This window comes from Epinephelus moara, chromosome 10 (assembly GCF_006386435.1).
Source record: "Epinephelus moara isolate mb chromosome 10, YSFRI_EMoa_1.0, whole genome shotgun sequence".
NCBI lineage: Eukaryota > Metazoa > Chordata > Actinopteri > Perciformes > Serranidae > Epinephelus > Epinephelus moara.
In genome coordinates this window covers 40,808,186-40,831,911 of record NC_065515.1, presented here as the reverse complement: position 1 = coordinate 40,831,911, position 23,726 = coordinate 40,808,186, and the positions used below count along the sequence as shown (strand labels likewise).

Genomic DNA, 23,726 nt, shown 5'->3' with positions numbered 1-23,726 from the left:
TATATATATATGAATCAGCAGGTGATTTCCTTCTTTTAGCAAAATCCTTAGTGATTGAGTTGGGGGGGTTTTCCACCAGGAACTTTATGCTCATTTCTCCTCTAACCATCACACTGTAACCTGTGACAGGCTGTTATGCTACCAGAACTATTGCACATTCACATATATGTAGTTTTTTGTCGAGCCGCGAGCGTCACATAGGTTTACATTGTCCAACTTTGATCACTTGACGACACTGATTCCTGTGTGCGCACAGGGAGAGAGGAGAGGGAGATGCTGTGCTGCTGTTCGCGGAGCCGCTGAATGAGTTAACTCTGCAGGGAGGGTAACTCACGGTTACTCGCTAAAATAGTCTAATAGAAGTCCAGGGCTGTTCATAAAACATTCAGGAGGCCCAGGTCTACCGATGCAACAGTTTATTCGACACTACTTAAGCTGCTCCTCTTTTTGAAACCGCAGAGTCTGTAATAATTTTGCTTTCAGCCATGCTTGTTGTTGCCGTGGGTAACAGTATGACATCAAAATGTCAACAAGTCGAAATAACGCGAGTATCACGATATGAATTTTTCATATGATATTAAAACTTATACCTGTATTTTTGTTAACAATATGATATGGCACCCCCCCACACACACAAATAAAAGTCGTGTTTATGTCAGTGGTCTGGCTTAAAGAGAGAGTAGTTAAGTTTCACTTTTAGTTGAGTTGTAGTAAGGTTTTAGCTAAATTGCATGTGTTTGGGAAGTACTGAGCATAAGACTGGATAAATGAAACATGGATTATACTGCATAAGTTGTGTCACAATTTGTTAACAGATGTTTTAGTGTAGTTTGCTGTAGTTAAACACTTAATTATTAATCAGGAATTTTCTCCATTGTTGGATTCTTCCTTCACTGGAGGCATGCAAGAAAAACAAAGTTTTCTTCACAAATTCAGTGTAACACTGGGTGAATTATTGATAAAAAGCATTAGAGGGGTGAAGTCCTTCTTTTGGTGCTTTTGGTCCTCTAGTCACTGAAATTTGATTTCCCCACATGGGTCCATGTAGCAGAGATGATGCAAGATGACAGTCACCAAAACTGTCTGATCACTGAGTCACCCGCCAGTCATTATGACCTCATGTTTACAGCTCTTAGTTTGATTGTAGTACGTCCACATGAACACAAAACTGCACCAGAACTGACGATGCAGGCAACAGTTGTTGTTTTTTCCATTACTCCGAACAAAGTGGAGTGAACTAGAACTACTAGGTGTGAAAGAGACCTGGAAAGTTCACTTGTGATTAAGATAAGATTTCAAGTTGCTGTTGAAGCTGCAATACAAAGTAGGAAAGAGTGCAAATATTAAAATATGAAATAACACAAAGGTGCAAATCCAAAATATATACAATATATGCAATGTCCAAAAACAGGTTAGCAGTAGTCATGTTGGAAAGGGCTGCTTATTTCCTTATTCAGTAATCTGTGACTGTGTTTACACACCAGCTTGAACAGAGCACACTAACCACAACAGATGAGTTTCATTTTGGCCTTGTGGCAAGTAACTTATGGAATTAACATTATTTAGCTACAGCTGATACAATCTTTGGTAAAAGCAGCGTTCATATTTTCTAAAAAGGAGCATTGTTGCTTTTTGCTAATGAAAAAGAATAAAGATTTGTTGGCCTCGGAGCGAGATAGAGAACCTAGGACTGAATGCAAAACTAGCTCAGCTATCGGACCCCAACCCTGCTCTCTGTGTGTCTGCATTATGATAATGAATGGTAGAGTGTGATGGAGGCTGTCAGCAGGGCAGGTTGTCTTTGTCTAGAAACACAGGCTGTGTCAGAGAGGAAACACTAAACTGTGAGTGTTTACCTTCAGTCGGCTCGTCCAGCAGCCAGCGCTCTGCCCTCTCGTATTGTTTTTCTGAATCACTATTCGCTGATGTGTGTTATTGAACCAGGCCAAGCCTGAGTCAACAGGCCTCACCAATCCCAGAAGGCATCGCTCCACCCTCAACAGCAGTACTCCAGTTTAGAGAACAAACACTCTTCGGCTGTCTGTCTGTCTCCATGTTCTTGTTTCTCTCTCTTCCAGTCTCCGTGTTTCTCTCTTTCTCATTCCTCTGTGGCTCCAATATATCAGCTACTTTAGTCCCAATACGCCGCTGACATTCCACAGCGAAACATGAAACTGAAGCCTGGGAATTAAAAATCAATCCTGTTATCACTAAGATGGACTTTGAGTCAGTTTTTAGTCCCAATATCAAGCAGCAGCCAATTCAACACGCTGCTGAGATGATGAATACTTGAGGAAATAGAGAGTTTATTGTGAGTAATTTGTCTTATTTATTATCAAGCTTCTCCTTGCGTGCGATAAAGCTCGTGTCGATGGATTTTTTTTCCTCCCCCCTTGCCGGCAGGAATGTTTAGTTTGGCTGCTGTTGAGAGGCTGACTGTGACTGGCTGAATCCACGACAGTCAGTCCTACAAGAGAGAAATCCCAATCTGAGTTCCCTTCACTCATTTCTTTATTGTCTGTTTCTTCTCTCTCTCTTTCTCTCTCTCAGCTTTGTAACTGATACCTTTTAAATATACCGAGAGCGCCGGGGGAATCGGCGTCTGTGAGACTGTTTTAATTTGGCTGCTGTACTCTGAGTGATCCAGGTTAACATAATAATCAAAGCCAGCTCCGCCGCTTATTTTAAACTATGTGTGAAACATGGTGTGAATGGGGCCTTTTTGAAATGGACGTAACACTGAACAATCACTGTTATTTGTATGAAAATCAGAATGGGCTTTTACACCAACTATATATGATGAAGAGCCTGACCAATTTATTGGCCAATATGATTAGTTGAGTGTGTTATAATAATGTATGGAGTATTTGAGAGCTGCGCTATACGAGGAAAGTGTGTGATATGTGATAACCTCATTGAATATAAGGATATTATTTGGGATAAATAAAGAGATGTTGAAGTGTACTCAGTTCTGCCTCTCTGCTGCCTTCAGTATACTGTTAAAATACAACAAATTGCTTGCTAGATGAAAAATTGAAAGGAAATTATTTTCAACATTCTTTTACTGAACAAATTGAAAATTGAACTGAGCACAAAAGGCAGCAATAAAAAGTAATTGTTACATTTTAAAGTGCAGTTTTCTGCAAAACCTTTTTCAGTTAACTCAAAATATCCTTGAGTGCAATATTGCAGTCTTTCATGATGTGTTAACACGCAAGTTGACATCACAATAATGATGAAAAATAATTTATTGTTCAGCCCTAATTTGAAGAAACATTACAGGAATGTCAGAAGAGAACCTTAAAATAAGATTTAAATGTACACATAAAGACAAATAAGTCATTGCAGTGCAGAGGTATTAATCCATCGGACCGATGCTTCCTCCATGTACAGAAATAGGACACTAGTCCTTGACACTGAGGCTGGATTGTTAGTTGATGGTTAGGTCAGTGCCGTCATTGGTGTGGATGTCAGTGAATGATGGACACAGTGTAAAATACTATTGGTAGAGTGCTCATAAATCCAGTCCATATAATTCTCATAATGGCTTATTAATACAGAAATATTAGATATGTCTGAGGTCATTTAACAAAAGTGTCACTGTTACACAGTCTGTCCCCCAGCTAAATAACAAGTTTATTTTCACACTGTAAAATGTCACATTCAGAACATATTTTCGACCCAGTTCTTTGAAAACCAATTTTAAGTCATCCTAATCAAAATCATCTTTTTATGTTAAAGAAAACCCCCAAAATGTCAATACATCATAATATCAGTATGACAGTATGCCTCAGAAATCCAGTATCAGCTTGGTGAAATGCTATATTAGCTTTCAAAAAATTTATTTAACGTCCATAATACTCTTAACACTACGTCATCTCATGTTTATGAAATTTCAACATAGTAACAGGCTGCATTTTTTGGTATTTGACACTTTATTTTTGTGTTGTTTGTATTGATGCTGATTCAGTAAAGTCCCAGTGCAGTTTACTTTTAAAAGTTTCTGGTATATTTGCTAAAAAGGTGAGTTTTTTTGTTTTGTTTTGTTTTTTTCCCCAAAAAAAATATTTTTGGGCTTTTTACTCTTATTAGACAGTTTAAGATGATATAGAGACAAAATAGATAAAATGAAGGGAGAGAGAGACGTTTTAGTTATAATCGTGTCATCCTTCTAACAAATACATTTTTCAGCTTTAAAATAACAAGCTTTTATATAATATGTTAGTCACAAGTCGTTGATAATCAAATTTAAGGGCTCTTTATCAAAGATGTTAGTTAATGTTAAAACAGATATGAGATTTTGTAAACTTTAATGTTGTGTCAAACAAATAGAGTATTAAGTCCTGCTCTGATTAACTAGACCAAATTGTGTCCTGTTAGGACAGGGGAACAGATTCTCCAGGTGTGAATAATGCTTTAGTCAGGTAAAGACAGTTGTCCGGTAGAATCAGGCGTGACAGATAGACAGTGTGTGTTTGTTGAATACACCAACAGGAGAATCAATGAGCGCTTTGAGAAGCTGTCAGGATGTGACGGGGCGCCAGGGAGTGAGGTGAGGTAAAAATAAGGCAAGTAAAGGAACACCATCACAATCAGGTGAGACATGAAGATATGTGGGGACGGTGGAGGTGGCGGGGGTGAGACCTGGTTCTTTACCGGGGTCGGTGTGTTGGTTAGCTGTAACCTGAGCATTGACAGCAGGGAGAGATCAAAGCAGGGCCCGGCTGGGGGCCCTGGAAGAGGCAGACACAGAGGGGGTGAAGGGTCACACCAGAGGAGGAAAAGGCCTGATTCTCTTTCCTGTTCACTACCAAGGAATGTTCTCTGCGGGATGGGACGTGTCCCCACCGCCTCCTGCAGCCGCTCCTCTGGGGCCAAACTAGCATATGTAGGAACACCAGGCGCCTTGTCTCAAAGACCCACAACCACCTTTCCTCATTTTTCGGCATGTCACAACACACACTGACACTCATGAAGTAAGGAAGGTGGCAGACAGGTTGATTTGCATGTTTCGTAATGAGAAATATCAGCTACCATGTCAGGCGTTCTTTCAGACCCGCTGCCCTTAAATATTCAAAGCATGATGCATCACCGGCCTGGAGGGATAAATTACATTTCCTCAACTACAGCGTTTTTAAATCAACTTCTGGTTAGGACTGGAGCTTTTAGGGTGATACTAAAATGAAAATTTAATTCCCTCATTCCCAGCCCAAATTGCGAGCCAGTGTTCCTGTCAATGAATTATAATTTGATCGATCAGTTTCCATCATCAGTTCTTCTTCTTGTGCCATTCTGTTTATGATTCCTTTCTTGAACCCTTTTTAATAAATTACAGGGTACACGAAGGTTTAAAGATATGACTTCAGTTTGATTACTTGTTGTTAAGAACAGATTTAACTATTTTACTAAAGAACATACAAATACGTTACAGGAATTTTCATTTTGACAAACCACTAAAAACATCAAACTTACATTAAAATAGACAAAACTTCTAATATTTTTTCCTGTTAAGGAAAATAATATCAGTCTGCCCACAGTGTCTGTGTGGCTCTTTTGTTAAGACCTTAATTTAGTGTTAGATTATTATTGTTAGATTTCACCTGAGCTGATGGATCAACTCTCCTGATGCTTAAAAAGATGCAACACTCACCTGTAAGCTATTAAAAAACATTTCTGGAATTTATTGGCAGTAAAATGATGTTTAAGTCTGTCACATAATGGATGGTTCCATCTGGGCCTCTTCCTCCAATATAAATCTGACACAAACTGAACACAACTTGTAGACTTAGCCAACCTGTGACATGGGATCACAAGCAGTAGGTGATTTGATGGGGAATGGGGGGGCACCATCCCACATGTTAGCAAAATGTTAACAAAATGCATCTCCCTTAACCTGCCATCCCCCTCTTAACAGATTTCCATGGGGAAAGAGGATTCAATCTTCCTCAACATATTATGAGACACTAATGTATCCGCCTGAATCTAATGGCATATTAAGTCCACACTGATGCGTTGCCATGCCAACTTATTGGTTTTGCCGCAGATTTAAGAGCGGAATGGAGCGAAGTAAAAACAAGCTGGGATATCAGACAATATTGAAAATACATATTGATTGAAAACAGCCTCAATAGCAGCATCATCCTCGTTTTTTATTACCCCTCATTGGTTTGATTATGTTGTGAATATGGTGTGGTGGCACTCATAGGATCCATTGTTTTTTCAACCGAGAAACTGCTTTTTCATGTGACGATGCCAGATGAATCAGTCAACTTTGTGTTGGGGGATTCAAAGGTCCAGACCCAATGGCGTAATATCTAAAAAAAAAATAATTTATGCACCTTTTTCACATTTTATAGACAAAAGAATTCATCAAAATAATAAAACACATTAACCTAAGAATAATGGATAGAGATGGATGTAGAATATACTCAAAATTGTACTGTAAAGTTTGTTTTTTCACCATCAAAGCTGTCCAGTCCTGAGCAATGACTGATCATTAGGACTCCTACAGGTCCTCTACAGATCCTGAAGCCAGGCTGGGGTGTAACCAGTCAGTCATAGAAACAGGCAGACATGCAGGCAGGCAGGCGGATGGTGTGAGTCAGAGCTCCAGTGTTCCTCCAGCCTCCTTTAGCCTGGCTCTCAAATCCCCCCTGACAGCCGTAGCGTGCGGAGAGGAAAAAGACATATTTCTGCCCAGAGAGGAGGGAGAGGAGATGGTGGTTGGGGGGGGCGTTGCGGCGGCAGGGGGCGAAGGCAAAACAGAGAGGAGGAGGGGATGAGGAGGGGGGGGCTGCAAGCTGTGTAACTGATCGCTGGAAGTGATTTGGCTAAAAACAACACGTCATTATAGGCGCTTGCAGGGGCAAAGCAAACAGCTCGTATTTTAGAAGGCCGGGAGAGGACGACGGGCCGGGCAGCAAACACTCCCAAAGAGAAAGACAGGGATACGTGTGAGATGTGGTGTCATCCATCAGAGCCCAGTTTATCCATCAACCGCTCCATTCTGACGAGGCGGCTGGGCCTGCCGACGTGACCCCACAACCAGACACAAACTCCCAGCAGCTGGTCAGAAGATGGAGCGTGAAATCGGCCCCCACCCTCTGTATCCACATCCCCATAGTAACTGATTTATACGGTGTAGATACAGGCCTTTTATCATTCCCCTCAACAGGCCCCTGTTGCCGGGCGGAGGGCAGCCAGGTCCTCCAGGTTTGGCCGTCAGCCTCCGCCCTCGTCACGGCGCTGTGTTTTGACATCTCTCAGTTTTTTAAGACTTGGCCGCTCTGCTGTTTACCCCTCCAGCCATTAGCACTCTGTAACTCACACACTCATTGTGGATGTCCAACACCTGCATCAGGGCAGATGAATATTACATTAACTTTTTACAAGGATTTTTTTTTTCACGCAGTACTATGACTAAGTGATTGGTGCGGCCCTGGGGTGGGGGGTTTCCAGAGAGATGTTTGGTGTCAGAGCTCCACCTGGTGGTGGTACTGGTGTTTTCTGGTTTCACTCTTCTCTTCAGATGTTTGGAACCTGGCTGCAGGGATTTGCTCCCATTCAGACACAAGAGCATTAGTGAGGTCCAGCACTGATGTTGGGTGATAAGATCTGACTCACAGTCAGTGTTACAGTTTATCCCAAAGGTGTTGGATGGGGCTGAAGTCAGGGCTCTGTGTAATCCTTTCTTTTCTAAGATGGCTTTGTATATGTGGACATTGTTTTTGTCTCTTTCCTGTTTCAACCTGACAACCTCAAGAAAAAGTATATGGCCAGTGGTGTCCACACTATTTTCTCAGGCCCAGTCCACATGTACGCAGGTATATCTGAATATGTAGCTTAATCTACGCATTTTTGACCCTTTGTTCACACACAAATTGCGTTTTATGTCACTGAAAACAGACTTATGTAAAACTCATGGACAGACGTATGGACAGGGAAATGTCCAAGTGTGTGCTGTTATCTTCTTTGTGAGGCATCACAAATGAGGCTATATTCAAGCAATGGTGGACGTGATCATTAAAAAACATGTCATCAAGCAGAAAGGTACAGTTATGAGGTACCATCAGTTTATTGCAGCTGTGTATAATTCCATCTCTCACTTTTCTTCACAAACCTGATTAAGGCTTAATTGGCCTAACACACCTGATCCAGCCAGTCAGGTGTGAGCAGAGCAGCAGGAGATGGAAAATATGCAGGTCTGGTGTTCCCTGGGAGCAGGAGTCTTACTCCACTGAATTGTTTACCTGGGTCTTCAAACAGTGGGTCCATGACCTCTAGGGACTCCTCAGGGTTATTACATGGTGCTTGTCAAATTGTTTGTTAATTTAAGTTGAATAGTACACAGTATTATTGATAGGCTAATTGTTGCCCATGAATCCTTGTACAATCACAAGAGCTAGCTAACGCTAAATCACTGTGCACCACTTGTCCATAATGGCGAGTTGAACTAGCCATGCTACAACTGTTGCTGACTTAGCAGCTACAGGTAAGAGAAGAGAGAAGACCCAAGATATACTGAAATTTATCTCTTATCCAACTAAGTTTTCTACAATATATTTATTAGAGGGCCCCTGCTCCATCCCTGTTTCAGTAAAGGGGTCCTTGGCCTGAAAAATGCTGAAGAACCCTTGTCCAAAACATGGGCTGCTAACATGTTTCAATAAGCTAAAGAGACAGTATCATGCTCGTGTGTCTTTGCTCTTACTTTTTATAGTCATGTCAAGGTTTAAGATAGCTTTAATACTGTTAAAATATTTAAAGAGTGTGTCTCTGTCATATCAAAGTTTGTTTTATATAGGCCATTAAGGGTAATAAAAAAAGCAAAGAATATTCTGTGATTCCCAACACTTCGCTTGCCTTCTCCACATCTCAATTTGTAATTCTGTCTTGCTGTATCAGTTTGTATTCATTTATACCATCTCTCCCTTCTTTTGTCCTGTCAGTGTGTCAGAGCAGTTTGTCCCAGCAGAGCGACCCGTCAGCGCCTATGGCTTCCGCCCGGATGAACCATTTTTCTACAACTACAACAATGCCTCCCGGTAAACTTGGAACCTCTCACACATTGATACTGTACAAGCATTGTGTTGTCGCTGATGTCCACTCTGTACTACTGAAGCTGACTTTAGATTGTGGAGGAACACTGTCTTTTCTTTATGCATCTCCCAGCACTCTACAAATTGTCTAATCATCATCTTAATCAGGAATTGCACAGGGACCAAGTGGAAACATCTCACACATAAATTCCTTAAGACTCCAAGTGAAAGTATGTGACTTATTAATATAGAAGTTTATGTAGTTCTTCAAACTATAAACCTTACAAATCTATAGATATTAGGGTTAGTCGCAGATTTCATTTTTTCAACTACAAAATTGTATATATCATTTAAAAGTTCACTTTGCTGAAGTGATTCAAGAACATATGCTGTGTAACAAAGCTTTGTATTTTTCTGTTTTGTGATAAACTAGGCAGCCGTAGATTTAACACTGAAGTGCACTCAGATTTTACTGTTTTTAATTTCCAGTTTCACACTACAAAAATTTTTTTTTTTTTTTACCAGCCTACCTAAAGTGATCAATCATAAATACTATTTCAGGCAAAAGAGCACAGCAAAATGGATGAGTGTGTTTTGAAAGATCAGTCTGATGTTATTCTGTATTGGTTATTGTCAACAAGTCTAATGTTCAGACTGAGATCAACATGTTAGTCTGTCTCTCTCAGTACTTAATGACTTTCTGTCTGTGGCTCTCAGCGCCAAGCCCATTGGTTCCTGCTGAAAATGTGAATCTTTAAAAACACAAGTATATAGTTTTAATCTTTTAATAGTTTCTAAACAACAGTGGAGCTCTATGACACAGAGGAAGAAGGTCTATCAGGCTGTGATACACAACACTTGTTAATAGATGTGTTAACTGTTTGTTTGGCTCTGCACATGGGACAACCTCTATAATATCACCAGACTTATCTTTTAACAAAGATAATATTTTAAAGACTGTAAACCAGCCCAGGTCACTGGCTGAAGTAGTTGTCATTGGTCCCAATATTTGTCACTTGTGACACCTCGTCACAGGTAATTGTCTTCAACCTTTTTCTTTCTCAGATTATTCGATTTGAAGGATTTTTCGAGACATAAAAGGTGGAAGTATCAAGCATTTAAAAAGAAAAAAAAAGAAAAAATGAGAGAAAACACCTTTTATCTTTTCCCTTTAATTATTATGTGACCTCTCAGATCAATCTTGGGTCCCTGAGTGGGGCTCCCACCCACAGGTTGGGAAGCACTGAGTTATGCATTAAATATGCAGTTGGATTATATAACTGCACATTAGGATATTTTTGGTAACAGTTTGTGTTGCAGGTCTGTATTTTCTTTATTATTTCCTAAAATGTTTGTTGACAATGACACGATAATTTGGTACATGTTGTAGGGAAACTATAGACACAGCGTTGAGTTGTCTTTCATTTCAATCACTGTCGATTAATGGGTATAACATGTAGAGTCATTGTCGGCGCACAGCAGGTCAGCTGGATTTGCAAATTTGACATTTGTCTACAGGAAAGCATGCAATTTAACAAGTGAAGAATACAGTTTACAGTAATAAATATTTATTAATAAATAATAACTTTAAGCTTTGCTTTCAAGGGAATTAGCTATAACCCAAGTGAGTAGGTTTCATTTCAACATTCGTAGATAAACATATGAAGCGGAAGACTGAGGGTTCGCCCCGGGACATTTTAAACATCAAACACTTAATATTCTGCATTCAGGTAAAGTTTTATGCACCAGTTTATGGTGGCATTGTTTTAATTTATGTAAAGAAAAACACAAAATTCAGCCAATACGTGATGATTCAAAATATAAAATTGGCTATCATGGAATATAACCCAGTAAGGCTCTCAGACATTCTGTATTGCTTTCAAATAGATCAACTTTTCTCATTTTAATTATCCCTGCTGAGTCAACATGTGTAGGCATAGTTTACTATTCCAACCTCTTTTGTGTCCTTTGTTTGGGGAAGTAACCTCCAAATGTGCATGTGGCACCTGTTCACATTAAAGATAAATTTATTTTAATTCATTATAAACCTTTGGACTTCAACAACATGTGTTTCAGCAAGATTTCTTCTCATGTTCAAAACTTTCTGCACATTTAAAACATCTCCCAGACTCTCACTTATCTGTGTTTAAGAATTATGTTATGATACTTTTGCGAAAAAAAAGTGGTCATATTACGTAAATATTAATACATGTATAATTTAATGAGGATAAAGTCATAATGTTTCAAGAAGGAAAACCGACTGACTCTACGGTCCGATGTGCATCAGGTTATTGCTCTGCTGATATGGAAGTTTCCCTATTAAAATGTCTGACAGACATAGGGCCACATTTGGGACTCTGTCTGGATGAGGCAAATTGCAAGCAGCAGTGCACTGCTCTTCATCAGAGCTGAAATACCAAAACTAACTGAAAACACTTTTGATCAGGAATAATAAGTGATCATCCCATATTAAAAAATAAAATTCACTGTCCCTTACTCAATCAATACGCGATGCTGTATGTCACATATTTCTGTGCACAGAGCTGTTAGAATGAGGATAATGTGAACACATCTGCTCAAACATGTCCCTACTGTCCATATGCAACCCTTTGCCCTTGTTATTGCCTTTTAAAAACTTCTTGCGACTAACTAAAATAAGTGTCTCAGAGCATTGTCTCTATTTATTCTATATTAAGTACCAAATTATAGTTCTTTCAAGGAAACTTCCTAGAAAATGATAATAAAGAGGGACCATTATTTTGCCTTTGCACACAAACAGTCTCTCACTGGAAACTCTGCAGCAGACTGTGAAAAAAAAAACTCCAGTCGCTGGATTAAGATGTCATTTATCTTTTTCTTTGAATGTAATTTAAGAAGAAATGTTAACAGCCTTCATTGTCTTATCTTGAAAAATGTGTCTTAAATATGAACAAATGTTAAATAACTTATTTGTATTCTTTATCTTGTCCTTGATGTGTCTGGAGTGCTGCTGGTCTGCTGAAATATGAGATACTTTTTTCCTGTGGTGCAATATATCAAATAAATGGAAGGCACATTGTTGTAGTCCAACTGTATTTAGAATTTAATGTGTCACAGATGTTGGATTACTCGCAGGTCTTTAATATTTCTCAGCACATTGTGTCTGTAATTGGTTAAAAAATAAAAGTTGTGGACCATAAATAAATAATCAAAGCCTCATGCTGTATTTGTTTTATTGGCAAATAAAACAATTTATTGTTTGTGTTGTTTTCCCAACATTGAAACCAGAGAGTGGAGAGTTCACACAGAAATGATTTGAGGGTATGTTTGTTTATAGACTCTTATTTTATTATTCATATTTCCACACAATGTTTCTATTAAACAGCATTCATCTGGTGGACAGTAAGTGGTCAGACGCTGCTCCCTGTATTCACACTGCGAACTGTCCTACTAACCATGTCTATGTCAGATGCTCTACACAGGTAAAAGGCACAGGTAGTCATACTTAGACCAGTCTCTATAGCAACCACATCCACATGACAGAAACTGGCTTCCTTCGTCATGCAATGCAAGACACGTGGAGGTACTGTGAAGGCACTTTGATGAGCTACTTCTTCAGTTTCCTTTGAGTTAAAAAAAAAGTCCTTCAGTAGGTCAAAAATAATCACATTGCGTAAAAAGAAATGTGCCTAAATTACAGCTTTAATATGAATTTGAAAGTGGTATTCATCCAGCGCATGGTGTCCAATATATTAAAATATCTGTCATTGTGATTTCTAAACAATCTAAATCTCAGTGATTTAAAAAAATAATTTGTGACACGACTAAGGAAGCATTCTCATTTAGTCTGTTTGAAGAAACAATTCCACATTTTGGGGAATTAATCTATTTGTTTTTCCCCTCCAAACAGTAAGACATTCAGATGGACATCAATCTCATGTCTGTCTGTTAGGTACTGAGCTGGAGTCATGATGTGTGGAGACTAGCTTAGCAGGGAGATACAGCTAGCCTGTCTCAGTCCTAAGCTAAAAAACTACACCTACCAACACCTATGCAGGTCACTAGTAAACATGTATTTTATTTTATTTTATTTTTACTCTAAAAACGCCAATTTGTGCCTACCCCTGGTAGGGGATCATTTATGCTCAACGTTATGCTATTTTTGTACATAAAGGGAGTATAAATGAGCCTTAAGCCTTTGCCAAGAAGTAGTTCCAACACGTAACTCCCTTTTGAAACCACAGATTTTGATGTTTACATTTCTGTTTGTCTATAGATTACGTAAGCATATGATATAACAAGTTTTCAGAGAGCTTTAGAGGTGTTGGCATGGGTATTTCTTTTTAACTTTGGACATAGCCAGGCTTGCTGATTCCCCCTGCTTCCACTTTTTATGCTAAGCTAGGCTAACCACATCCTGACTGCAGCTCATTTACAGACATGACACTGATATCTATATTCACATCCTACTCTCAGAAAGTAAGTGTAAAGAGAATTTTCTAAAATCTCAAATATATTTAGAATCCACCACAACATAATGAAATTTCCAGAAACATCTTCACAATCTTAATAAAATAGTTTTACATCTAATTTTTTTCCTTAAACAATTTGGTCCTAAAATAATTGTAGTGTTAAAAAAAATCCTGTCAGTCACTGACACAGACCTGATGGTTTCTACACCTGACACAGCTGATATATTGATTTGTGTAAATGATTAGTATAAATAATTTACCATAATGTCATGCATATGTGTTTAAAAAAGGTTCATGGAAGCTTTTGTAAATGTCTCTCAGGGGTTTCTGCTCTGCAAAAAATTGTTTGAACTCCAGGACAGTTTGAGGCAGTGCAGATGGAAGCTACTGTCCTGTTCTGGTAATAAGTTGGTTCCCCTTAGTAGAACATCCGTTATTAATTTTGTCCGCCATTTTCCTGAAAGAACAGTAATGCAGTTGTGATCGGTCATGATGCTTCATTCCTCCACTTTGGGAATTCCACTGGGGTAACGCTGCACAAGCTCCTCCACCTCGATCACTTCCACCACCAGGTCACGGATCTCTTTGATGCTGTCAATGGCCTGGGCCTCAGGGCTGGAGGGGGTTTCTGCGGCAGGCTCAGAAGGCTGAGAGGTTTTAACATCTGTGGCCTCTACCGATGGCTCCACGCTCACACTTGCACCTGCCTCGATGTCCCCGCCAACGTCACTGCTCACAGCTTCTGTCTGGGCCTCAGGAGACAGCTCCCCACTTGTGGTTTTGTCCTCAGCTGTATCGTCTGAACTCTCAAGTGATTTATTCATGTTAGCCTCATCCTCCAAGACGTCAGAGGTCGCAGAGACTTCATCCGCGCTGCTCTGCGTTGTTTTCACTTCCTCCATGGACTCCACATCTGATGGGGGTGACTCACTACCTAGGGACACATCCAGAGAATTAGGGTCTGAGGTGGTAACTGGTTCTGCCTCTTGTCGCGCCAGGTCCAGGCTGACCTCTGCAGGTGTGAGTGCAGGTGTCTGACCACTAGAGGGAGTCTCTAACTTGATTTCTGAGCTGCCACAGTGTGTTTCCTCTTCATTGCTGGTTACAGTTTGGGCATCAGTGCCTTCTGCTGAAGAACTTACTGGTTCATTAGTGGGATCAGGGCTTGGTACGGGTACTTCTATCTGTGCTGCTCCTACGTCTGTCTTTATGCTTTCAACAGCAGTGGGGATTTGTGACAAAGTCATTTCTGCCTCTTTTGGAACATCTGCATTCTCCATCGGAGGCTCAGCAGCGGTTTTAGCTGTTTCTGTTTCAACCGAAATAGCTTCCGTTTGGACCACAGTCTCTGGAGCTGCTTCTGCATTACCTTGCTGCGAATCACTCTGGTTGGTTGTATCTGGTAAAGCTGGAGTTTCAAGTGCAACAGGGCTGCCTGCTTCTGCCTTCACAGTTTGGAAGATGACTTCTGCTGTGGCCGCCCCTGCCTCCTGACTGACCGCCACACTCTGAGCTGCATCTTTTTGTTCAACCTTCCCCAGAGGTGTCTCAATGGCGGTCGTGTCTGTTGAGGCTTCGCTTTGCAGCACGCCGTTTGTCTTCTCTGGCTGCTCCTTCTTCTCGGGGCTGGACGACAGACCGTTAACCACAAGAGGAGACGGCGGCTGGGGCTCAACGGAAGTTTTGGCAGGGGAAGCGAGCATCATGGCGGGGCTGCCGGGGGTGGAGACGGGCGGGGAGGAGAGGCTGGAGCGGCTGGACTGACTCAGCAGGTCTCTGCTGTCTGTGAATAGGTTGTACTTCTTCAGGCTGGCCGCCTCCTTCACCACTGCAGGAGAAAACAGGAAGGTTTAGAGGCGTCTCTGAAAGAGAGAACGTGTGTGTTGCTGATTCATTATCATTGGTGTATCATACCTTTGGTGACCTCCTTGTCCAGAATTTGAAGGAGGATGCTCTCATAAACGTTCTCAACATGGATGAAGTTGGAGTGGTCGCCATCAATGGACTGCTGAAGACCCTGAAGCTCCTGTACAGATAGATCACATGGGTCATGCTCTAAAACACGTCATTGTAGCTTTCAACACTGGTGGTCTAAAAAGGACTTTAAATATTGCTCAGTTCATCATTATCAATGTTTTAACCCTATTTACATTTTAGACAGTTAAAGGACACAGTTTAGTGACTCTATAGGGTGTGTGTGTGTGTGTGTGTGAGTGAGAGAGAGAGAGAGACTTACAGTCTTGCAGGTGGGGGCCAGGTTCCTCTTGATGAAGGGCAGAGTGATGGAGACGAGAGCTTCCCTGGAGATCCTCTTCCTCACTGTGCTGCTGTCATAATCATATTGCTGCAGGAAAAACAGAGGACAGACAGGAATCATCACTTCATGTCTGAAAGGTCTTATTTTGAGTTTTGTCCATTATTTCTCCCAGGTGTGATAACGCTTCATATGTCACATGAAGAGTTAGGGTCAACATTAAAATCATCACCGTCGGCCTATAAATGTCTTTTGTAGTGCGGCTTCAACTGTAACTTGTGCCTGGGCCTCACTGCCTGTGTAAGCAGCACATATACGTCGCGGAACCTGTTGTATTTATTTTCGCCAAACATGTTGACAAGTTAGAGCAGCCACGTGGGCACACCTAGAGACCAGGAGTCTCACCTATTTTTTCTGCGTCATGTACATGGTTTTCAGCAAAAATAAACATTCAAGATAGTCTTTTGAATATCATATTGATGGTACACCACCTTTCACTGGAGTTTTAATGTCGTAATCAGTCACAGACATGAAGAAATATAAATATTTCTGTTTTATTTAACCTTTCCTGTTTCCGTTTCAAAATAAAAGTGCTTTGACAGTGTTTCTATCGACAGAATACCTCCAGTTGTTAACACAAGGCTTTTTATTGTGAAATATTTGCTGGACAATGCAGTGCAATTTCCCTAAATTTTTGGAGTATGGAAATTTAATTGTGGAAATACTGTAGTTATGGTAGCAGGCAGCTCTGCAGCAGCAACGCTGTCTGTGTGAATGCTGTATGTGTGTGAGCCACAGCAGTTCAGTATGGGAAATGTCACATACTGCTCAGGCAGGCACACACACACACACACACACACACACACACACACACTGTACAGTAAGAAGTGAGATCCCATGTCAACCTTTGCTTTATGACAAAGTGAACACAGCCTGGCCTCTGTAGCCTGTTCTGCCTGTGACGGCCTGTTTTTATGGCCAAGCTGTGTCCTCAACATTGTCCTGAATTTTCTATTAGTCACAGTGGTTAGGTATATTCTCTGTGTATTCTCTGTTGAGGGCCAAATAGAATTCAAATTACTTTGTGATTTGGTGGTTTGAATTTCAGCATCAACAAGGTTTTTATGTTGTTGAGTTTATAAATGCCAATCTGACCTTCAGCACTCTGTGTTTGGCCTTTTCGATGGCAGAGCCGGGGTTGTCTGGGTTGTCCTGGACGGCTTTGTTGAGCAGCTGCTCGAACGTGTAGGCTGCATTCTCAATCAGCTGAAACACACACAACCACACACACAGGATGAGATGAAATCAGACAGCAGTTTACTGCTCCAAATACAGAGCGGAAAAAATGCAGCTGGAAATCCCATCAGTGTGAAATATCATCAGCAGATTCATCTGATTCATCACGTGTTCACACAACTGAGTTTTTCATTATTTCAACACTGAAGTGCCGAGTCAATGTACTGACGGAACATACATTATAATCACAAGTGTGTCATAAATGTGACTCAGTCCTCCACCCATTCTGTCTGAGTAGAAAAATAAGAGCTCTGAAGGCCTGAAGGAGGAGAAAGTGAATGAAAATGTGTCAGTGGTGGAAAAAGTATTGAGGTCAGTAAAATAGCAATACAATGACATATAAATACCCTGTTAGAAGTACAAGTATGTGTTCAGTTTCATGTCATTAAAGTATAACCAGTGTAAGCATTGAAGTATTCTCAGCTTCATATAGTAAAAGTATCAGTAATAAAGTACAAAAGTGCTGTCTGCTTCATGTAGTTAAGGTACGTGTTGTGCAGTAAAATGTCTCCTGTGACTGATGTCGGATTCTATGTGACATTATTGGATAGGTAATACTGATGCATCAATGTTAGAGCGCATGCGGGTGTTGGGCCTCTCCAAATGGTCGCCAGGTAAATCTGCGGGGTCGTGAGATGATTAATAGGAGAGGAAATAAAAAGAAACTAAGTTCAGTTTTTTTCTTTTCTACATTTGCTTTTTTATATATATATATATAAAGCATTGGATAATTGTATGTCTTTGGACTAAAAACAATCATTGAAATGAACCTCTGTGACAAGTTAAGATGGGCAATGTCTCTTCAGAGACATCTAAAATATGACAGGAAGTCCAAACTGTTTTTAAGTGGTCACAAGACCACCCAGTTCTTGGGTAAATTTACACTTCACTTTGTGTGTGGGTGTGTGTGTGTGCACCTGCTGCAGGTCGATCTGAGCGCTGTGGATCACTCCTGTGATGTTGGAGAAACCAAATCTCTGCTGCAGGTGTTGCTGTTTCTCCTGCAGGGAGCCGATCTTTTGGTAGCAGCCCAGCAGGTTCGGCCTGGCCATGTTAGCAAGAGTCTGACAGAGTGATATGAGCATTCCTAAATTAGACAGGTTTCATCATGGTGAAAGAAATGTTGGTGCACTTTCATATTGAGCCCTCATTCAAATATTCAGGACTAAACCAGCCCACTTATGAGGAAAACTGCAGAGTATTGTACTCAGCAAATAGAAAACTCAATCTTGAAGTGACCAAACTGTGTAGTCACTCATTTCTTACTAAGTCAGATTTGATAACAGAAAAAAAAAGAGGATATTTATTCATTAACAAACCTTCTTCAGTTGCTCGTTGTCTGCGACCAGCTGGCCATCCTGACACACCTGGTCCATCATGTGTTCAATGAGCTGCCGTCCCTCCTGGAAACCAGAGCTGACCGGCTCCATCAGCTCCTCCAGGACTGAGCCCAGGTACGGCTGGACGGACTCGGAGCACAGTTTCTCTGCTGGCTCAGATACTTTGGCTGGAGGAATAAAATTAAGTGTTTATTCTCCAAAAACAACCTGATCCCATCCACCCAGAGCCAGTTTCTGTCACATTTATCATGGAGGAATGCAGCTCATCCTGTGTTTGACAGCACTGAGTATGAGTCAGTCAGTATCAGTTACCTTGGACTTTTTCCTCCAGCTCCTGTCTGGAGTTCAGGATCTGGTCCATGTCGGAGTGGATGAGCACCTCCTGCTGCCGGACCGACGATCGACATTCCTCCTTAAGTGCTGAAAGTCCCTCCATCAGATGCTCCTGGATCAGCATGTACGCTGCCTCCACCGTCTGGCCACATTCAGTGAATTAATCAATCACGTCATTTCAAAATTTAAGTTTTCCAAATCATCCGCTCTCTTGATTTCTCACTGCTTGACTAAATGAAGTAGCTCCACTTGAAGATCTACAGAGCCTTTGTTTATTGCAGGGAATGGCCTACAGCATGAATGTATAATGTATCATTTCATTCGTAACTGGGTTAAAATTATGAGCACATCAAATGTATTATAAAAAGCTGAAACGTACATTAACATAATTTTTAAAAGGCACTTCATGTGCCATTTTGCAAATGAAAACAATTATTTTTCATTTGCACTGACAGGAAAACAGCAGCATCATCAGTTATAGTGGATATAAAAGTTAACGGTGTGACTCACAGCGAACCAGACTCTCTTCTTCTCTGTCTTCTTGGCTTTGAGGCGAGGCAGCATGTCTTTCTCAAGAGACGGCAGCAGCTGCTCCATCACCACATTTGCCATCACCTGAAAACACACAAACACAACTGAAATGATTTGTCTTTGAACTGTCATGGGCTAAGACTCTATTTCAGCACTAAAATTTGTTTGTTTATAAAACACAAATTTATTGAAGAATATGAACTATATCATAGATCTAGACCTATAAATCAGCTCTCATAATAGCTTATTGTAGATATGAATATATGAATTAAACAAAACTGCAGCACAGCAGTGCCAAACTAGGTTTGAGTTCATTTAGAAGCGGTGTCTCCATTAGAGTTTTCCACCAAAGAGCACTGTAAAATGTCCTAATTAGTATGTGTCTTGGTCACAGATCTTAACACATATCAAAAATTGTTCACATTTAAACTTGCAGTTGCCTATGGGTTTATTTGACCTTATATATCATTCTACTTAATTCAGACCTGTCATCCTCGTTCATGGACACTTTTTGTGCCATCTAGTGGTAGTAGGAGCACAATACACTAATCCATGTGAAAACAAGATGGCAGCCATCTCTGCTAAGTCAATCTGCAGCCGATCCAAACACAAAAGTGGACGAGGCCCAAAACCTGATCACATTTTATGGTCAAAACTTGTTATTTTTATTAATAATGTTTGTAGTTTGCTATGTCAACAAATTTGACTATTTTTTATCAACAGTAACAAGCTAAGATGCTGTTAATTAGGAAGTACTAATTTGAAGACATTGGGACTTTATTGTTGTCTTGTTTGAGGACATTGGGACTTAAAAATGAGCTGTGAGACCCCAGTCAGGCCCTCAAGTTTGTCTGATTAGAATCTGATTACATAACATAAGTTAATATGCAGTATGTAAGCACAGCACTGACTGAAGGATCAAAGGTCTTAAAATTGGATTGTGGCGCAACACAGAGCTTTAAGATCTGCCTCAACATTGTTACCATTTCCATTTATAACATGCTGTTGTGGTGCTTGTCAAACACATTTGGAACAAGAAAAGACATAGAAAACATATATGTGCTCAGTGCTGCAGCTGTGGTTATTAAACCCAGTGAAACTGTTCATGTTGTTTCTGCTGCCAACATTTCATTCATTCCTCTCATGTCCCAGCTCTGAGTCGTGGGCGTGTGTGTGTGTGTGTATGTGTGTATGTCAGATGAGAGCTATGTGCAAACTGGAAAAAAAAAAAAAAAAAAGCCGGTGAGTGAGTGCAAGCATGTGTGCGTATTTTTACTACACGTGTATGAACTGCATGCTTGAGGCAGAGAAAACAGGAAATGTCTGACTTACTGCTTAAACAATTTGACATTAAATGGGGTGTGTGTGTGTGTGCTTCCCGCTAGTCAAACTTCCTCTCACCTCCAACAAATTGTGACTCAACACAATGTCAGCGAACAACACCACAATGAAGCATTTACATTATACATTATGTGGGAGGATTCCTGCTCTGCTTTAAAGGGAGCACAGAGGAAGAGAGCAGGAAGCCCAGCAGCAGGGCAGAGAGCACGGGGAAGGAGCAGGAGAAAAAGAGAGTGAGCAGGACAGTCTGAGTGAACAGACTGTTGGAAGATTAAAGCAAACAGAGTGAGAGGACGCAAATGAGCCGTGACTCTGATTAGTGCACACCCTGCATCCTTTCATCATGTACACGATGGTCTGTAAACAGGGAACAGAGGAAGCTTTTCTGTTGTTTTGTCTCTGAACAGCAGCATATTACAGATGTGAAATCAAACAATGATGGTGAGGTTTTAGGACTGTCAGCTTTAAAGATGCAGAGACATTAAAATCATATTGCAAAAACTTTGAAAGAAATCAGCAGCCAGATGCATTAAAATGTTAGAAAGCAAATAAGCATGATGCACAAAGTGTTGAACTAATCCTTTATCACTATCACTACACAGAATTACATCAAGACCAAACATATGATAACGTCTGATCTAAACAAAGGCTTTCTGTTTAAAAGGATAAAATGAAAGAAATACTGAAAAAAAAATCTCAGTTGTCTCATCTCTGCAGCTTGGATCTCATTTTAATCACTGATGACACATGAACTATTGTCTATCAAACAAATAAATTTGATCCTGCAGGCGACTAAAAAATTCATGAAACAGCTGTGAGACCGCAACAATTGTTTGTGGAGCCACTCACTCATAGCCTGGTTCCAGACCACAGACCCCGCCCACTCAACTGAGTAGGCTTGCATCTCTGGTCTGGCATACTGCAATGAATTTGCGATTTATCTTGTCCAAATGATGGACGGACCAATGAACGCCGGGGGTGGGGGCGGGTCTAGCGATTAGCCAATCAGCGCCACGCTGATGTCAAGCTGTACGCCGGTGGGTAACTGGTGAGGATAGCAACAATGGCGACCGCTGCAGATCCTACAGACCACATTAACGATGCTATCGAGGTATTTCGCCACTACTCGCGTTAATGGAGGACCAAATTAAGGAAGCTGCTAAACTGGATTTAACGGCGATGCAGTTGGGCGTGCACGACGACGGAGACATTTTAAACGGGCAATGCTCGCTTGTTTTCGGCACCCCCGAGGCATGGATACTAATGACGTCAGATTCTGGGTGAGTCGTTGATCTCTACTGATTGGTTAGGGAAAAATCTAATTCCTTCCCCCTTGTAAATCGCCTTCAATGGAGGCCATGTCAGACTGAAGGTTCTGGGAGCTTCAGTCTGACACTCAGGCTAACTCACTCAGCCTGAACTATGAAGCAGTGTCAGAGTGATGATGATGATATTTTTTTTTTTGAAAAAGAGAAAACCAGACTTTTTTCTGCTATCAGTCCTTTCATAACTCATTAGCTTTGTGGCACCATCCAGCTTCATTTCAGCTCCACTGATGGTGTTTAACCGGCTCCACAACAGAGCCGTGGTTCACACACAGTTAGAAGCAAACCTGCCAATCCTCAGATTCCTCCCAAGGTCATAATTCTCCCAATTTTTTCCCACCTTTTCTTCCGTTATGGTATGGCGGCCTTTTTAGTCATCCGACCACTCAAAGCGCTTTTCACACTTCTAGTCACATTCACCCATTCACACACACAGTTTTCATTCATTCCGAGGCTACCATACAAGGTGCCACCTGCTACTCAGTTTTTAACACACTCACACACAAACCAATTTGGGGTTCAGTATCTTGCTCAAGGATATCGACATGCAGACTGGAGGAGCCGGGGATCGAACCGCTGATCTTCCGATTGGTGGACGACCTGCTCTATCTCTGAGCCACAGCCAGACAAAATAAAATAAGAAATTGCTAGCTATATTTATATTTTTTGTAGACCACAGGAGGAGCGGTTGTTGCCAATATAACATCTGCGGAGAATATAAAAACACAAAACATGGGACGTACCCTGGAATCACTTCCGATCAGCATGTCCCAGGCCTCGTACTTGTCTTTGTCCTGCCTGTAGAGCTGGATGGCTTTGAGGAAGGCCTGCACTTCACATGTCTTCTTCTTCAGGAAGTCTGACAGAGAGAAGGAAGACATGGAGACATTTAAAATACATATATACATACAGTGCATACATACAGGTAGGTTTAAAACTGCCAGAATGTGTCCTCAGTTTCTAGTGTGTCCGCTTCCTTATGCACAGTGATACATTTGGTGAGTGTAGTTTGGCAGAAAGAGAATAGTTCCCAGAGGAAACTGCTCACAACAAGGTCTGTGGATTATCCTGAGTAACCTGGTTATGATTTCTGGAGACATTGCTGTTGAGTTTTTCAAATGTATTTTGTGCTGCTTTGAGCAACACAAGCTGAATGTCATCTAGTTCCATTATACTGTAGAGAGAAGGCAGACATCTCTAGGGGCGATATCTCCAACACTCAGCAACTCACACCAAAACAATCAATTAACAGCTTTACAGGTCAAAGGAAAAATATGTCATTTTGATTTTAAGGTGAACTGTCCCTTTAAGCTGCGATGTGAAATAAATCTTCATCAACTCGCTCAGCTGCACAGAGCAGAGATGTTCTGCTTCAACACGATCATGAAAAAGGTTTCGTCTCTGAACCTCGGAGCTGGTGTGGTGAGTCTGTTGCCGTGGCAACTGTCGAAAGTGGTTCAAGTGATACTATACAGCCAAAAGTCCACCGCTCAGACAGCTGTGATCAGTTTCAGTTCATTCATTCAGTTCAGAGTGATGATGATGATGATGATAATACAGTGCTGTTACTGCTGCTAGTCATTTTTAATCAATATAATACTGCTGTAGGCAGGACAATATTATTCCATATTAGGGCTGCAACCAATAAGTATTTTCATTATCAATTAATCGACCTATTCTTTTCTATTTAACTGATTAGTCTTTTAGTTTACAAAATGTCACTTAATAGTGAAGCTGTCTACCCGAAATGTCTTCAAATGTCTTCTTGTAACCCACTAAGAGTCCAAAAACCAAAACATATTCATTTGAGTATCACA

At 40.8% G+C, this 23,726-nt stretch overlaps 2 protein-coding genes and 1 long non-coding RNA gene across 3 annotated transcripts in view; 1 reads left to right on the top strand and 2 right to left on the bottom strand.

Annotated features, from left to right (window-relative positions):
• LOC126396406 (uncharacterized) overlaps window positions 1-2,786 on the bottom strand; it is a 6,991-nt gene extending 4,205 nt beyond the window's left edge. The window contains exon 1 of the long non-coding RNA XR_007570572.1: window positions 1,857-2,786. This is a non-coding gene — a long non-coding RNA (uncharacterized LOC126396406). The remainder of the gene's footprint in view (window positions 1-1,856) is intronic.
• Window positions 1-12,106, top strand: part of kifap3a (kinesin-associated protein 3a) — a 49,573-nt gene extending 37,467 nt beyond the window's left edge. The window contains exon 20 of the mRNA XM_050054446.1: window positions 8,949-12,106. Coding sequence (XP_049910403.1) covers window positions 8,949-9,048 — 100 coding nt within the window. The 3' untranslated portion in view covers window positions 9,049-12,106. The remainder of the gene's footprint in view (window positions 1-8,948) is intronic.
• Window positions 12,107-12,236: 130 nt separating this feature from the next.
• niban1a (niban apoptosis regulator 1a) overlaps window positions 12,237-23,726 on the bottom strand; it is a 47,093-nt gene continuing 35,603 nt past the window's right edge. The window contains exons 6-14 of the mRNA XM_050054445.1: window positions 22,653-22,768; window positions 19,223-19,327; window positions 18,692-18,854; window positions 18,359-18,546; window positions 17,957-18,103; window positions 16,899-17,009; window positions 15,726-15,833; window positions 15,404-15,515; window positions 12,237-15,317 (exon numbers count right to left, since the gene is read on the bottom strand). Coding sequence (XP_049910402.1) covers window positions 13,987-15,317; window positions 15,404-15,515; window positions 15,726-15,833; window positions 16,899-17,009; window positions 17,957-18,103; window positions 18,359-18,546; window positions 18,692-18,854; window positions 19,223-19,327; window positions 22,653-22,768 — 2,381 coding nt within the window. The 3' untranslated portion in view covers window positions 12,237-13,986. The remainder of the gene's footprint in view (window positions 15,318-15,403; window positions 15,516-15,725; window positions 15,834-16,898; window positions 17,010-17,956; window positions 18,104-18,358; window positions 18,547-18,691; window positions 18,855-19,222; window positions 19,328-22,652; window positions 22,769-23,726) is intronic.